The 15,875-nt window shown below is 35.6% G+C and overlaps 3 protein-coding genes across 6 annotated transcripts; 2 read left to right on the forward strand and 1 right to left on the reverse strand.

The window, feature by feature from the left end:
* The first annotated feature begins 938 nt into the window (after nt 1-938).
* On the forward strand, nt 939-5,241 carry LOC122318463 (probable protein phosphatase 2C 9). Of its 2 annotated transcripts, none has more exons than XM_043135823.1 (7): nt 939-1,018; nt 1,306-1,386; nt 1,580-1,749; nt 3,061-3,300; nt 3,383-3,659; nt 4,542-4,696; nt 4,849-5,241. In XM_043135823.1, exons 3-7 carry the CDS (start codon nt 1,711-1,713, stop codon nt 4,987-4,989), a joined length of 852 nt encoding a protein of 283 aa, XP_042991757.1. In that variant the 5' UTR covers nt 939-1,018; nt 1,306-1,386; nt 1,580-1,710; the 3' UTR covers nt 4,990-5,241. The 2 variants fall into 2 exon arrangements, with proteins under 2 accessions (XP_042991757.1, XP_042991758.1); XM_043135824.1 differs by having other exon boundaries at nt 985-1,018; nt 1,303-1,386.
* Nucleotides 5,242-6,142: 901 nt separating this feature from the next.
* On the reverse strand, nt 6,143-10,153 carry LOC122318464 (14-3-3 protein 7). Its single transcript, XM_043135825.1, has 7 exons — nt 9,791-10,153; nt 8,413-8,719; nt 7,920-8,007; nt 7,686-7,795; nt 7,462-7,610; nt 6,573-6,607; nt 6,143-6,378 (listed from the first exon to the last, which is right to left on the reverse strand). The coding sequence occupies exons 1-7, from the start codon at nt 9,855-9,857 to the stop codon at nt 6,373-6,375; spliced, it is 762 nt and encodes a 253-aa protein (XP_042991759.1). The 5' UTR covers nt 9,858-10,153; the 3' UTR covers nt 6,143-6,372.
* A 1,068-nt stretch (nt 10,154-11,221) lies between these two features.
* On the forward strand, nt 11,222-15,573 carry LOC122317828 (melanoma-associated antigen 12). 3 transcript variants are annotated; one of them, XR_006244658.1, is made up of 9 exons: nt 11,222-11,435; nt 12,148-12,196; nt 12,291-12,537; nt 13,485-13,637; nt 13,987-14,092; nt 14,205-14,316; nt 14,874-14,957; nt 15,043-15,116; nt 15,245-15,573. XR_006244658.1 is itself a non-coding variant. In XM_043134863.1 (8 exons), the coding sequence occupies exons 2-7, from the start codon at nt 12,149-12,151 to the stop codon at nt 15,079-15,081; spliced, it is 705 nt and encodes a 234-aa protein (XP_042990797.1). In that variant the 5' UTR covers nt 11,224-11,435; nt 12,148; the 3' UTR covers nt 15,082-15,116; nt 15,245-15,573. The 3 variants fall into 3 exon arrangements, 1 of the variants encoding a protein (XP_042990797.1); XR_006244657.1 differs by lacking the exon at nt 14,874-14,957 and having other exon boundaries at nt 15,026-15,116; XM_043134863.1 differs by lacking the exon at nt 14,874-14,957 and having other exon boundaries at nt 11,224-11,435.
* Nucleotides 15,574-15,875: the final 302 nt, after the last annotated feature.

Consider the following 15,875-nt stretch of genomic DNA (forward strand, 5'->3'; position numbering starts at 1 on the left):
GATTTTGAGAAATGTAAGATAAAAAGTTAAATATAAATATTATAAAGTTAAAAAATTATAATATATTTTATGTAAAATTTTAAAAAAATTATAAAAAGTGATAAGTTGATTCTTTTGTTAAAATTTTAAAAATAATAGAAAATGGAAAGTAAATATTATTAGGGCTCGTTCGGATATTTAGGACCCATTTGGATAACAAAAATATTTCAGTATTTTTGTGAATAGTAATAAAATAATTTGTGTTAAAATATTCTATTGAGTTTTAAAAAATGTGAAAGAAAAATTTAAATATAAATATTAGAAAGTTAAAAAGTTATTTGAATATAATTTTTTCGTATTATTTTTTTTTAAATTTAAAAAAATATTATTATATTTTTGTATTTTGCTTAAGAGTTTGAAAAAATTGTAATCACTAATTAATGATTAGATAAAAAAATTAAATATTTAAAATTGAAAAGTGCTGTATTTCAGTTATATTTGGGAAGAAAATATATGATAATATTTTATAAGAATATTTTATATATGTTGTGTTGCAAAACTGGACCTTGAAATATCTTAACATATTTGTCATTTGTAAATGGTAATAAAATGATTTATGAATAATATTAAAATAATTTAAATTAAGATATTTTATTGTATTTTAGAAAATGAGAGAGAAAGATTTGAGTAAAAATATTATAAAGTTAAAATTGTTTGAATATAATTTTTTAATATAATTTTTGTTTTAAAATTTGAAAATGTTGTATTATTTTTTGTGTTTTATAATTTTGGTGAGAGTTTAAAAAATTTATAATAATGAGATAATAATTAAAAAATTAAAAATTAAAAAATATTTTATATTTAAATTATGTTTGCAAATGACATATATGACTTGGCCGTTGTCAAATTGGAGCATTTATTTCAACGTTGATGGTCGTTGGGAATGGAATAAATAGTCGAGCAACCAATGAGTTACAGGAATGGGAACCTCGAAACGGAGACGGCAGAAGCAAGAAGCGTCAAAGTCAACAGCAAAGAAGTATGCTGGTGGCCTTTCTTTTTTCCTTCATTATTATAAAAAACTTTCCATTGCCAAGACTTCCGAAACGGTTGTAAATTATCACGGAAAACCATAGGCCTCGTTCGACTCTTCCTCCCTTTCACAGACTTTGTATACATAATATTTCGTTTTTTTCTTCTCTCTTTAGAAAAGAGTTTCAAATGATCTATCTCCCTCTCCATTCTTTTTTATTTCTACCTTTTGCTTCGTTTTATATTTTTAATTATCATTAATTTCTTCGATTACTTGTGGGAACTAATAAGAAGAAGAAGAAGCGGCCGCAACACTGCAGCAGCATAAACAACCAAAACAACTAGCTCAGCAATTTTTGGCTTCCAATTGGACTGGTGAGAGGAAATTTTGATTGCCCAATTCCTGTCTCAAAATTTTTTTTTTTTAATAATTTTTTATACCTTTCTGGAGATTTTTTGTTTTGGGGGGGGGGGGGGGGGGGGGGCGGTTGGTGTCCCGTTCTAAACCTCTATTTTAAGGGGTTTTGTTTCATATGCATACCGACCGAGTATGTTTTTGACTGTGCAGCTTGTGAATTAGAGGAAGCTTTGTGATTTCGGGTTGTGGATGGGTGGGTTGTTTTGAAACTTGGATTGGAGGTGACTATAGGAGTGGGATGTTCAAACAAAGAACTTGAAGGGGCTTTTGAGTATCTTTTTATGGATAGGTTATGTTGTTTCAATGCTTCCTACCCTCAGGTAAGGATACTTCTCTACTTCATGTCTTTCAGTGGTACTTTTATCATAACTAATATGCCATGCCATGTTGTGTGAAAGCTTAACCAAGAAGCTGGAAAGGCATGGTATTCAATTTTTGTGAGGGCTATTTGTGTGATTGATTGAGGAAGTTTTTTTAGGCGTTCCAATTTTCTTTTAGAGTTACAGACTATGGATGAATATGATAATTGTAATTTTATTGAGTTGAATTGATCAGTTTTCACAGGTTATGGAGGCGTTATTGATCATTCTTTGTTGTTTAATTACTTGTATAACTATGGTCTATGAGCATATCTGGTACATTTAAGTGCCTTAAAAATGTCCTCGAATACAAGTGCCTCATATATCCCCTTGCTTCTTTAGTGGGTTTGATGGGGATATCTTGGTCCAGAGTTAGACTCCTTTTTGCTGGGTTGCTGAAATTCTGTGCAAGAGATTTTGAACGTGTAACACTATTAAGCCACTTAGTAGGATGGACTAATGCTCTGAATTGAACCATGTTATGACGTTGAGGGTTAAAGGTTTAATCATATTAGTATCCAATAGTCCTAAGGCTTTTGGATCAATGATTAGGTCTTTAACAATTGGTATTAGAGCAGAGACCACGTCATTCAAGTCATTGGTACTATGTATGTACATAGTGTTGTTAAGTTAATGAATACTAATAGATGAGTGAAGCAGTCAAAAGGGAAAGGGCTACCACTGGGTCAATGTCGGTTGATTGGGCCGCTGTTGACGTCGGATTCGGAAGCGTGGTGGAATTTTATGATGCTGAGGGTTAAAGGTTTAATCAAATTAGTATCCAACAGTCCTAGGGCTTTTGGATCAATGGTTGGGTCTTTAACAAACTCTATATTCTAGGACTCACAAGGCCTTTGGTATTTTTTCCTATGTAGCAAGGTGGAGAGAAGAGAAGGATCTTATACATTGCCGTTGACATAATTTAGAACTTTAGTGGCCCTTTTTCTACCTCCCCCTCTCTTGATTAACACACATATTCACATTCCTGAAAAGGTGTAGAAAAGTAATATATACAGAATAAGAGGAAAAGGAAGAAGCAATTTCCCATGATTGCTCAGAAAAAAGGCCCCATTTCGATAACTTTCAGTGCTTATCTGTATGAGATGATAATATGCTAATTATGTTAGTTAGTTCTTTCTTTAATTTTCTTCCTTATGTGTATAAATGGTTTTAAATTTGCAACTGCTAATTATTTTCTTTTGTGCCTCATGGCTGTCTCTAAACCATGCTGGATTTATATTGGGGTTTATAATTCATAGTTTTGTTATGTAGCTTGTAGGACAGCGATCCTCATCTAGCTCTGGTAAAGGAACAAGCAATGAAAGGTTAATAAAGTATGGTTTCAGCCTAGTGAAAGGGAAAGCTGATCATCCAATGGAGGATTTTTGTGTTGCTAAATTTATGCAGGTTCAGGAACATGAATTAGGGCTGTTTGCCATATATGACGGCCATTCTGGAGATACAGTTCCTGCCTACCTACAGAAACATCTATTTTCCAATATCCTAAAGGAGGTGCATAGTTGCTTCAAAGATTAACAGATCATTGCAAATTTCTTGTGGTTGTGTTCTTAAACTTTCTAATTTCTCATTCTAGGAAGAATTTTGGGTTGACCCCCACAGATCTATTTTAAAAGCCTATGAGAAGACAGACCATGCAATTCTCTCACACAGTTCTGACCTGGGGCGGGGTGGGTCCACAGCTGTAACTGCAATTTTGATAAATGGCCAAAGATTATGGATAGCCAATGTTGGAGATTCTCGGGCAGTTCTCTCTAGAGGGGGCCAGGCAATACAGATGACTACGGACCATGACCCCAATGCTGAACGAGGCAACATCGAGAACAAAGGTGGTTTTGTCTCAAACATGCCAGGTTTCTCCCAAGCACTTCTCTTTATAAATTTCGTCCTGATGTCTACTTATCTAAAATTAAACCAGTCAATATCTATGAATCATCTTGTAAGTGGGACTGCGACTTGAAATTTCTAGTATGGCTTTTGTGGTTTTTAGATATTGCTGCATCTTTATCTATAGATTGTGTTCCCCAGGAAAGATAAATTATATCAAAGTCATCAATCATCACCTAGAAGAAACTCTTTCTTAAGCACTTAAAAATGTTGGCGAATCTCTGTACTTATTGTATAAATAAATCAATCCACCTAAGTTATTGGCTTATCCAGATTCACTGTTGCATTAGTGGGATTACACAGTGAGGTAGCTGGCTATTCTATTCTCTTTGATATGTGCCAAAATAATCTTGAAAGTAAAATAGTGAATCGCGTGCTTTGTTTCCACTTGATTAAGCCTGGGAACTTCTAGGCTCGTTCTTGAGATATTTTGTTGTGGACTGATCACTTCCCTGTGTCATAAAGAAAACTCTGTTGGTCCTCCTTGCATAGATTATATGTTCTAAGGGGCATCTTTGCACATAATCTTGAATGACAACTTTACTAACATGGTGGTCTCCATAATTTATGTTTGAAGTCCTGAGTAACTTCAATGCTACTTGCCAATAATGGAAAAACAGATTTAAACCAAAGATAGTGTGGGATGCATCTGGGACTTGCATATATCATCGAATGGAATTTAGCAGCCATTTTTTTCTTTCCCTTTTTTTCATATTTAAGAAAGAACTCCTTTGGTGATCTTTCATATTAAACTTTTGGATGTAGTATGCTATTTGAAAAGTTGTTTCGTGAGTTGGAAGTTGGATAACGTTTACAGTGTTAACACTGATTTCTGCTGCACCTCTCAGGGGATGTACCAAGAGTCAACGGACAGCTGGCAGTTTCTCGTGCTTTTGGAGACAAGTGCCTTAAACCATACTTGCGATCTGACCCAGATATACAGAGTACTATTAAAGATATTAATACTGATATTCTAATCCTTGCTAGTGATGGTCTTTGGAAGGTAATTGTCTAGAGATGTGTTTCCTTACTGGCATTGGCAGTAGCCACTGTTACACATTCACACAAAAATGGCATATGATTGTTCTCATGGCTCTTGCATTAGAGAAAGCCTGTAAAAAGATCAATTTTCCCTTTTTCCATGTTTATAACCAGGTGATGGCCAATCAAGAAGCAGTTGATATTGCAAGAAAGATCAAAGACCCACAGAAGGCAGCTAAGCGATTAACAGCAGAAGCATTGAAAAGAGACAGCAAAGACGATATATCTTGCGTTGTTGTTAGATTTAGGGGGTAAGCCTCGTTAAATCAGGTTGCTCTTCAGGTGCAGTATATATCTATAATAAGAGTCATTTCACATAAGAATCTATTTGCTATCCTACTTATTGACATATTAAATACACCAATGGTGTGGAAGCATGGCAGATAAGCTGGCATAAAAATATGTGGGTATGTTTTAATTTGCAAACTGGCGTTGCTTGACTTATATTATAATTTATAAAGTAATTTTATTATCAAGTATATATAAAAAATTTAATTTGTAAATTTATTTTTATAATCTCTTTGTGAGTATAACACACACACACACACACACACACACACACACACATATATATATATATATATATATATATACGCTCGTGCATGGCTACCTCTTCTTTCGGCTGCAAGGGCTGAGATCTAAAAGAGTCGATTTCTTGACGGCTTTGTTCTAAGGCATATATGAATTTCAGTTCCAAAGGTCTTGGAGTTCTTCCTAGTCCAGATTAGTGGCCTCGTACTTCTCTGGTCTCCACATACTTTCCGCGCATTTCAGTTCAAGTTTATTCAGTTTAATTTTATTATCGTTTTCGGCTTTATTCAAATCTCTGTGATTTAGTTGTGTTTCGCCTCTCTTCTCTCGGGCGGTTGATTTTCTTTACCCAAATAGGTTTTTCTTTGTTATCTAGGTAGAGCTAGAAGAAGTGTCTCCATTGAAATTGCATATTAAAAAGGAAATTTGGATTCGTTAAGAGTTCCTCAAGAGTCTAGAGGTAAAGAAAGGTAGACATAAAATGAGCTCCACAACATTTATTAAGCATTTGTTGCTGAAAACATGAAGCCTAATTAATATGACTATCTTTTCTCCCATTTTAAGCTCTAGAGTTTGGGTATGAACCCTAAGATTCCAGGATCTAAATCCTTCAAAAGGTACAATGCACAAAAAGTTATGTTGCATATAACAACAATTAACCATTCAATAAAACAACTTTTAATTTCGTACAACTAGTTTATCGCTAAATATTGTTCGGAAGTAACATGGGAAATTTAATTTAATTAAACATATTAGATTTAGGTATCCATATGTTTAAAAGCAAGAGACAATCCATTTCAAAGAAGATATGGTAATACCATTTGTGTCAACATGGCAAGCATCCAATTAGCAAAGAAGAGCAATTGCAGCCTGCGAATGAGGTTCATAACGGACAACGTCGATAAGGTAAATCATGCAGTGAGGAAATCCCCATCATAACAATAAATGTAGCAGATAACAGTAATTAAGAGAAAAGATCACAATACAATCCATCCAGTCACAAATCCTGGCCCTACTACTACTACTACTAGTAAGAAAATAAGTCCTGCACACGCCCTACCATTCATTCCTCCACGTACCCTGGCTCAAAGAATCACTCTTGCCTGATTAACTCTGCAAAGTCGATGCTTGCAAGTTATTGAACAAAATAAAAAAAATAAAAAAAAATAAATCTTAAAAAAAAGAACTAAGAAGAGCTAACAGACATGTTAGACTCGCCAAAATTCAAATTTAACCAAAAGGTCAAAATTGTTTTTATTTTTTTTCACCCTTTTCAAACTGCATATAGATAGAATGAAATATCTCACCTCGGTTTGAATTTCATCAGCTTTAGAGTGCTCACCTACAAGTTTGCCAAATCAAAATAGAAGGAATCAGAAACTGTTGAATGTGAAAGCCACACAAAGGAATTTCATCAGCTTAAGAGTGTTTATTTCAATATATTTCCAAGTGCAATTCGGTCCCGCAAGAACAAATTCTAAATTTCTTAACACTTGCAATGCCGTTGTGGAAAATGAAGATTCACCCCCCCTCCCTCTAAAAATAAATAGAATGAAACAAAAAACAGAACAAGTTCTATAGTCCAATAGAGCGACTAAGTGGAAGAGGGATTGCCATACAACTCTCATATAACCTGCCTTTTATAAGTAGTAACCTGCTCACACCAGACAACTGAAAATGACTCTTTATATTTATTTATTTCTTGCACCCAAACTAAACTTGTCCCAGATTCTATCAGGCAGCAACTTAGCGGGCACTTCCAAAAGACAAAATTCTTGCGAATTAATCTATATATAGACATGCACAGCCCAAGTACACGGGATGAATACAAAACAAACACCCATCTAGGATTTATAACTGCTAACAACATATACTATGCTAAGTCTCGAAAAAGTTCATTTTCAACGGAACTTTTTGTCCTAGAACCAAACCTTTTTTACAAGTAAAACTTTTCTTAAATATTGACACGTACACTGGATGATAAAAGACATTTTATCCTCGAACCAACCCTTCATATCCTCAACAAAAAATATGAGTAGAAGAATAAAATAAAAAAAATTGAAATTATACATAGGTTAACACTAGGCTCAAAATTCCCAGGCACGCACGTGCATGCACACAGAGAGAGAGAGAGAGAGAGAGAGAGAGAGAGAGAGAGAGAGAGAGAGAGAGAGAGAGAGAGAGAGAGAGAGTTACCTCCCTCCTCTGGCAGATCTGAGGTCCATAACGTGAGATTGTCCCTAAGGAGCTGCATAATAAGGGTACTGTCCTTGTAGGATTCTTCATTCAGACTGTCAAGTTCAGCAATAGCCTCATCAAAAGCTTCCTTAGCAAGGTGGCAGGCCCTGCACAATCCAGACACCGTCAAACAAGCTCAAAAGAGGCACTACTACTAGAGAGAGAGAGAGATGCATGTCAACCTCTCAGGAGAGTTCAAAATCTCGTAGTAAAAGACAGAAAAGTTCAGGGCCAGGCCAAGTCTAATTGGATGAGTTGGAGGCAAATCAGAAGTAGCAGTACTAGTTGCAGCCTATAGAGTAAGAGGGAACGCAGATATATCAGAGTATAACTATAAAAGGAAGCATGAAAGGTGGGAAATCTGAAAAAATGTGAGGCAGTAATGAGCTTCGGCAGAGAAGCCAAATTCAACGCACCTCATACGCCTTCAGTGACTTATCTGCTGCTTCCTTACGATCATCACCTGCTTTAAACTCAGCTAGATAGCGGTAGTAATCACCTTTCCTGCAACAGGGAGACAAGGATCACAATGCAAACGTATTCCCCCAGTCTTGCATACAAATACACAAGTTCCATATTCAAAACAAACTGCATAACCCCATAATCTATGGACAAAATGAAAATGCAAAATCAAGACATAAGCATTTCCAAAGCCTATATGTTGCATTACTTCAGATGGTAAGATCTGATATCGATAGTCTTGCTCATATAGACACATATGCAGGTAAACATTCACCTTGATAATTGCCATTGGCCAAGAATCAAACTGCACTAATTCAAGTAAACGGTTCGACCCTATTAAACAGTTATGCCTCCAGATAAAACTGCTATTAGTGTCATATTCAGGAGTTCATTAGTTCAAAGTACCTCGCAACCTAAAATCTAGTAGATCAGTAAAAGAATCCTCACATCTTGTGGTAAAAAACAGCTGATTCCCCTGTTGAGGAAGATGGAAGGAGGTGGTCATCAATGACTGATAATATGTCATTGCAGATCTTTGCGAGCTCATCTTCAACCCTCTGCCTGTACTCCTTTATCCTCTTTGCATTCTGTTCATTCCCTTTGCCCTCCTCCTTCTGTTCAATGGAAGACAATATCCGCCACGAAGCCCTTCTTGCCCCGATAACATTCTTATAACCAACAGACACCAGGTTTCTCTCTTCCACTGTCAATTCCACATCCAATTTAGCAACTGCCTTCATTGCTTCAACCATCTCTGCAACAAGAAAATACGACAAGACACATCAAATCTAAATAAAATTAAATTAACAAAAAAACTAGTGTAAGTATGATACAGCTCACTATAGTGAATACTGGATCATGGGAGGAAAATATACACCTATGAAGGTCCCATATAACATAAAGATCCAAATTCTTTTCATATATGTGATCAATGATTTTTTTATTTATTTATTTTTTTAATGTTGGGGAATCTTTCCAAGGTAGGGCCTTTCGGACCCACCCCTGCATGGTAAACCTCGGTCCTGTACACTGCACCCTCGGAAATTTTCCTACACGGAACTAGTTAAATCGCTGGCCTTTTACCAGGACATGTGGCCCCAAATGATTGTTTGCATCCATGAGAGGTTGAACCTTGGACCTTGAAGGGAGGATATCCCAAGACCAAGGCCTTCACCACTTGGGCCAATCCCTTGGGGTTAAACTATAGCACGAACAATCCCTACGCTTGCGCCACAAATGACACCAGACATAAAATTACCTAGCGGAAAGATTAACTCACTTTACAATATGCGTCTTTAAAACATCTGCATCAATTCATGTCATATGCTAGGGAAACCACAGGTCCACACCTCATCATCAGGGCTTCTTTTAGTTCTGGGTAAATATAAGGGATGGAACAACACCGATAATGGATGAGATCCCTTGAGCTTTTTTTTTTTTTTTTTCCATAAACAGTTGTATTAGTATTCTCCCAACCTATTATTCGTCCTATTCTAAGCGGAAATGAAATTACCACGCGCACTACGATGATCCTCTACCTTGATATAAACTAAGATGAAGTATGGTACGAATTGTTTTCATCTTAGCACCCAACTGCCTCCTTACTCTCAAATTTGCTAATAGAATTCATCAGATTTCGACAAATAAGTTAGGTTTAGTTTAAGCTTGGTCCGATGGTCAAAAATCCAGCAGGGAAACACTTGGCGAAAGACTATCAGTACTAATTACATGATAAAACAACACCAATCGAACAAAACCATAATCAAAATAACAAAATCCTGAAATCGATAGGGGAAAAAAAAAGCAGAGAGAACAAAAAGAATACCTTCGTATCTCTCAGCCTGCTCCGCAAGTCTTGCCAAGTAAACCTGTTGCTCTCTCTCCTTCTCCATCGCCTCTCTGTCTCTCTGTCTCTGTCTCTCTGTCTCTCGCAAGTCTATTTTGCTCTTGCCAACCGCTTGCTGATATGCAGTACTAGGGGATCAAACCGTTGGATGCGATGATTGGAGTAGCCGGGGGGGTAAGATCGATGGTCGAAACTGGGGCTTGGATTATGCGAACTCCCTTGGATCCTGGGAAGGCGAGATCCGGGCCGTTGGATGAGAATTATAGGTATGATTGAAATGGAAAGAAGGAAGGGGAGTTGATATTGACTGGGACGAGCACTGACGGCTAGAGATTGATAAGAAGAGCAGGAGGTGATGGCGAAACGTGGGCTCCACTCGCGCCTCAACAGAGACCATTTCGTAAGCTTTCTTCGTAAGGAACGAACGTGCCGGTTTTTTTTTGTGTGTACCGTTGTACAATCCCCAACCGCATCATGTGTAATAATTCCGCACAACGCAGGAAATAGGCAATTGTCATGTGCCACGGCACTTCTCGTAGTTCTCCATAGCCTTCCAATTTCCATATTTTTGACTTTTGTTCTTCATCAATCAATACAATCATTATCCATGGAATAAAAGTTCTTTTATATTTCTCCCTAAATTATCAAAAGGGTTAATTTTTAATGTGATTAATTATTATTTAATCCTTAAAATCTATTTATTAGTATTTTTTTTTACTGATCTAAAAATTTGAATGTAGAAAGTTCTTTTTTATCTATCCTAAATAATTTCTTTCCTATAAAATTAGATTTTATTAGTAGAAAAAATGAATTATCCACCCTCTATTTATAATCAAGAACGGTTATAATTACATAATTTGATATGATATGTTAGATTTACTTTATAATAAAAATGATTTTATAATCTAACATATCACATTAAATTATATTAGTTTGTAAATTTAATTTTGTGAAATCTTTTTGTGACCAAAAAATTTCTCTTTATAATTATGCATTCTTTGAAAGTTGAAACTATGATCAAGTTATGAATTCATCCCTAATATTCGTTTAATGTGTTTTACTTATATTTAGTTACAAAATAATTAAATATATTTTATTATATAAATAAACAGCTAATATCAATTAAAAGAATAATGTTAGATATAATTTTCGGATATATAAGTTCCGTACATTTCCTTCAAAAAAAAATTACGGTTTATTATTAAAAAAATAAAATTTCATATGAATTTCAGATTTTTTACTCAAAAAAATGTGTAAGATTTACGTAGTTAAAATTGTAAATATAATTTCTTTAATTAAAACAAATTATTTAATCTTTTTAACTAATATTTTTTTAAACTAAATATCCAAGTCCATATGAAAGGTTCCAAAGGCCCAAAATGCGAACCATATATCAGCTGGGCCTAGTTCAGCTCTCGGAGAGGGCAAATATCATTGGATTTTCCCGCCATTTTGTGACTAGGGCTTCGAAGTCTCCAGTTACTTGATCTCCAGTCCTCCATCCTCAATCAATTCTATAATCAAACCAAACGTTCGGGGAAGTTCGGGGAAGACGCACTCTGTAGCCAGACCGTGCCGCCAACCGCGTCGTCTATTGCTGACGCCTACGTTTATCCACGACCAGGTAAACCGGTTTCTAATAATTGATGTATGCTTTGTTTGTTAGTAACGGAGGAGCGTGTAGGGGTCCCCTAAACCCAATTGCATAACGAACATTGGTGCTGTAGCCTGTCTGAACAGGCCTGAGGTTTGAGGTTTGAGACCTACCTCGAATTAGCTTGATCAGATAGGTATGTTTCACATTGTGCATGTACAAAAAACAAGGCAAAGTCGAAACCAAGCATGGTGTCATGGTATTTGATGTAGAAATCCACAGTAGTAAAACCTTTTCAAATGGTGTATTTTTCTCGACATGCATGCATCGGAGATGACCTATCTTCTTGCTTAGTTCTGATGTAATTTTTTCCCTCTTGTCTTGGCCTCTTTATCTTTTCTCTTTACTGTTGTTTGATGGGTGCTCTGACTTTTTGATTTTCAAGACCCTCTCCAGAGAGAGGGAGGGAGACTGAGAAAGAGAGACAGGGAGAACAAGAAGAATCATCCCCTGAGGCCATAGTTTGTAACGGACGAAGTGTCTATGACCTTCTACTTTCAATTGTAACCTTTAGCTAGGTGTTTCTCATGTATACTACCTGTGTAACTGGGCCTTGCCTATTTCTATGAATAAAATTTCTTGATTATCTATCAAAAAAAAAAAAAAAATATCACCTGAGGTTTTACCGTTCTGATGTATATTCACCGCTATTTTATTTTGTATGATAATGCTTTTGCTGCAGGATGGGGAGTGCTACAGAAGATCTTTCTCAGTTTGATCTTTCAAAAGAGGTGTAGTTTTCTGTTTCAATTCCACTTGATGAGTCTCATGCCGTTGGTTTAGAAAATATATTTGCTCTAATGCGCAAACAATATTCTTCCCCAGGAAAAGGACAAGCTTGTTGCAGAAGTAATCCGTTATGTCCTTTTCAAAACCCACCAAAATTCAGGGTGCCCAATTAAGAGGGATGAGCTTACTCAACTGGTTACTAAAAACTATCGTCAGCGTGCTCTTCCGTCTCTTGTGATTAATGAGGCTAAAGAAAAGATTTCAAGCATTTTTGGCTATGAGATGAGGGAACTACAAAGATCCCGTCCTTCATCAACAAATCAAGGGCGTGCTTCCCAGCAAAGTGAGGAACTATTACCTTAGATTTGTATCAAATAGCGTGTTAATATGTTTCTCTCATTAACACGTAATTTGTAAGTGGATTGGACTTGTGACCAAATATAGGATTATCTAATCACATTTGGTGGAGAAATTTGAATTTAAATTCCATCACGGTTTTTACAAAATTTAAGAAATTGAACTGATTTGATTCCTCTTACTGTGGAGTATCGAGTACTATGATTGAAGCATATTTTCTGGACAGAGGGTTTGGGTTTGGGTCCACAATTATGTTCGTTGGTTCAAAATGGAAAACTGGGGATAAATTCTGTTTGGGATAAAGAACTCGTGCGTGACAGTCACTTGAGCATGACATGGTGTATAAGAATATAATCAAATAAACAAACAATTATACATATGTGGATGTGCATGTATCTATGGAGGCGGATTATCTTATCATGATTTGTTTGGTTGCTTATTTCATCAACTTGTGCCTGGTTGATGATTCATCAGACTCTTGAATTCTATTTCTTATTCATCAATGAGTTTCAAGAACTACTCCCTTTGTCTACCCTGTTGCAGGAGTTCTCCATCAGTGGCTTTAATTTTCTTTTCATGTCTGTGCTTCTTTCCAACAGTCCTGAGTTACCATTATGATAACCACCAAGATAACCTCTGACTGTAATTTCATTACACCTATTAGTTGAGGTTATAAATTTATAGTGGAAACAAATAATCTTTTGGTACATTAAAAGCCTGTTTACGTTCAAACTTCTCTAGTTTGTTGTTTTGATTAATTCTAAATAACTTGTTGGCATGTTTGATACTCAAGAATAAAAAGCAGTATCTTGAGCTGTGCCCCACCATCTGAGATGGTGTGCAGTGCTGATACATCTATTCCCTTGTTTTTTCTTTTCTTTTTCAGTTATGCTTTTTTGGCTCTAATACAGTAACATAAATCTGATGCCCCAGGTGTTGCAGACTCAAAATCCTATGTCCTCATAAGTCAGCTACCTGCCGATGTTTATAGAAGATATGTTGAGGATGTAAATATGACACATCTGACTGGTTTCAATTTCGTCATACTTAGTATTGTACATCTAGCTGGTGGCAAAATCCCGGAAGGTATATTTAGTGTTAAAATTATTCTGACAAGGTAAACTCTAGAAATACAGGCCGAGATGGTGAGAGAATATTTCTGTTTGAAGCAGCCTATATTGGAGGAAAATTCATGGTTAAAATTTGTATTGAGACCCGGGCTATCTGCTTTGTGGGCTCTATGGATTTATTGTGATTCTAGTGGGTTTTTTACCAAAATGGGACATATCAGATTGTTACCATCACCTTGTGAGGTTGTTGGCAGCTTTTGATTCTCACTTAAAAATAAAGAGGGTAAAAGTTCCATTTTATGTTGCTTTTCTTCTTGGGCTTTCCTAACATAATGGAGCTTACATTTGTGGTGTAAGTGTTGCAGATAGTCTTTGGCATCATTTGAAGCGAATGGGATTGTCTGATAGTGATGAAATCGATCCCATTCTTGGAAACGTTAAGCAGGCATTGGAGGCACTTGTCCAGCAAAGGTTAGAATATTTGGATAGGGGGGAGTTTTTTTAGTCCGTATTTAACTTGTCATTGATAATGCTCTTAAATGACATAGACAGTTGCATTTATCCCCCTTGCTTTTGTTAGCAGATATTTGCAGAAGGAAAAAGTTAGTGGTCCTGAAGCTAATACTTTTTATGAGCTCGCTGAGAGAGCTTTAGATGAACCAGTTAATGAGAGGCTTAAAGAATACATATCACAGGTACTGATTAGCAGTTGAGTGTGTTTCATTAAGTCAGTTTATGTTATAGAATCAGTTTTAATTTGAAATGATTGAAATCTGTCTCTAACAAGTTACAGGAGAATTTAACAATTGTTGATGAATGTATGAATGTACTTGCTTGATTTTCAAATTTTTTATCAATAGATTTACTGAGAAAAAAAAATGAATGTACTTGCTGCTGGATCTCTTCCACCTTATTGATATATTCCATTGTCTTCTATTTTGCGTGACAAGCTTTTTATTGCCCATGTTTATCTGGTCAGAAGTATTGATGTGTAGAATATCTCCTTTTGGACTCGTTTGATAGTTGCTGCATATTTGCAATATTCGTTGTTCGAGGTTGTAGCAGATATGGTACAAGGGGGCTTGAATAGCTTCGTGGAGACAGTATATAAAGCAGTGTGATTTTTATGATATTTTAGAAACTTTTGGCGGGATTGTAACATTGTTATTGATAGAAAAAAATAAAATAAACCTTGGAATATGTAGGCAATAACGTTTTACAGTGGTATAATACTCTACTTGTTTGAGTCCAGGTACATGTGTTGATCCTATGATAGTTATCCTATAGTTTACGGTGATAAATTATTTCTAAGTCAAGGAACACGTTTGTGAAGCTGGTACTTATTCCTTTTTGATTCTCCTTTCGGGAGGGGGTTTATACTCATTTCCGTATGGCTTTCTGAAGGTGTTCTATGTCAACAGATTGTGAAGAAAGATGTCGCCTCTGTGGATGTTGACTAGTGTTCTACAATTCTCTATCAGCTTACAGAGTTGAGGTATAATTTGATCTGCCTTTTTCTTTTACTGTAAAAAATGGGAAAAAATTCAAATAGCTTTTTGCCTCCATCTTATTCAAGAAAAAGCATGATGCTCATGAAATGTCATTTTGCATTGCGGACCGCAGGATTTTGGGGAATTAGGATTTTTGTGAATTGATTGTTGAATGGTGATATGGAGGACCTGCTTATCTGCACACCATTGAGGGAGGTTAACTAACAGGTGGAAGAAGCTATCCGGCTTGGCCAATTCTCAGCCTACCAGGATATCTTTTTCTGTTTTAAAATGCCATCTATCTAATTTAAGGGGTCTATGTTTATTATATAGATCTAGGCGTCAAATATAATCTTCTCCATTTCAACTTTAAATGGATGGTATACATGTAGACTAGGGTATTATTGACAACTAAAAATTTATCAACATATTCCCGTAAATGCACATAAAACATTACTATCACGACGAATCTAGCCCCAACATTCTTTCTCGAGCTTATTCGTAGATCAATCTTAAGGGCTAATTTGATTGTTGGAATGTATTGAGATTAACTCAGTTCAATTTAATTTTAAGTTGGGTATAACATTTAAACACATGACTCTTAAATTACTAAACTAATCTTAATTTAAAACTTGTTTACATGGGAAATTTATAATTTTTTTTTTTAACTCAACACCTTTTTACTTATGAAATTTACAATTTTTTAAACTTCTCATAAATATTACTAAACTCATCTTAATATTCAAACATATCTAAATTCATTT

This window comes from Carya illinoinensis, chromosome 8 (assembly GCF_018687715.1).
Source record: "Carya illinoinensis cultivar Pawnee chromosome 8, C.illinoinensisPawnee_v1, whole genome shotgun sequence".
Lineage (NCBI taxonomy): Eukaryota > Viridiplantae > Streptophyta > Magnoliopsida > Fagales > Juglandaceae > Carya > Carya illinoinensis.

Coding starts and splice junctions, on each gene's coding strand:
- LOC122318463 (XM_043135823.1), top strand. CDS start 1,711: ATGGATAGGTTATGTTGTTTCAATGCTTCCTACCCTCAG. Junction 1,750..3,060: donor TCAATGCTTCCTACCCTCAG/GTAAGGATACTT, acceptor TTTGTTATGTAG/CTTGTAGGACAGCGATCCTC. Junction 3,301..3,382: donor TTTCCAATATCCTAAAGGAG/GTGCATAGTTGC, acceptor TTCTCATTCTAG/GAAGAATTTTGGGTTGACCC.
- LOC122318464 (XM_043135825.1), bottom strand. CDS start 9,857: ATGGAGAAGGAGAGAGAGCAACAGGTTTACTTGGCAAGACTTGCGGAG. Junction 7,611..7,685: donor ATTTTGAACTCTCCTGAGAG/GTTGACATGCAT, acceptor TGGATTGTGCAG/GGCCTGCCACCTTGCTAAGG. Junction 6,608..7,461: donor AGATCTGCCAGAGGAGGGAG/GTAACTCTCTCT, acceptor GCAAACTTGTAG/GTGAGCACTCTAAAGCTGAT.
- LOC122317828 (XM_043134863.1), top strand. CDS start 12,149: ATGGGGAGTGCTACAGAAGATCTTTCTCAGTTTGATCTTTCAAAAGAG. Junction 12,197..12,290: donor AGTTTGATCTTTCAAAAGAG/GTGTAGTTTTCT, acceptor ATTCTTCCCCAG/GAAAAGGACAAGCTTGTTGC. Junction 14,093..14,204: donor GAGGCACTTGTCCAGCAAAG/GTTAGAATATTT, acceptor TTTTGTTAGCAG/ATATTTGCAGAAGGAAAAAG.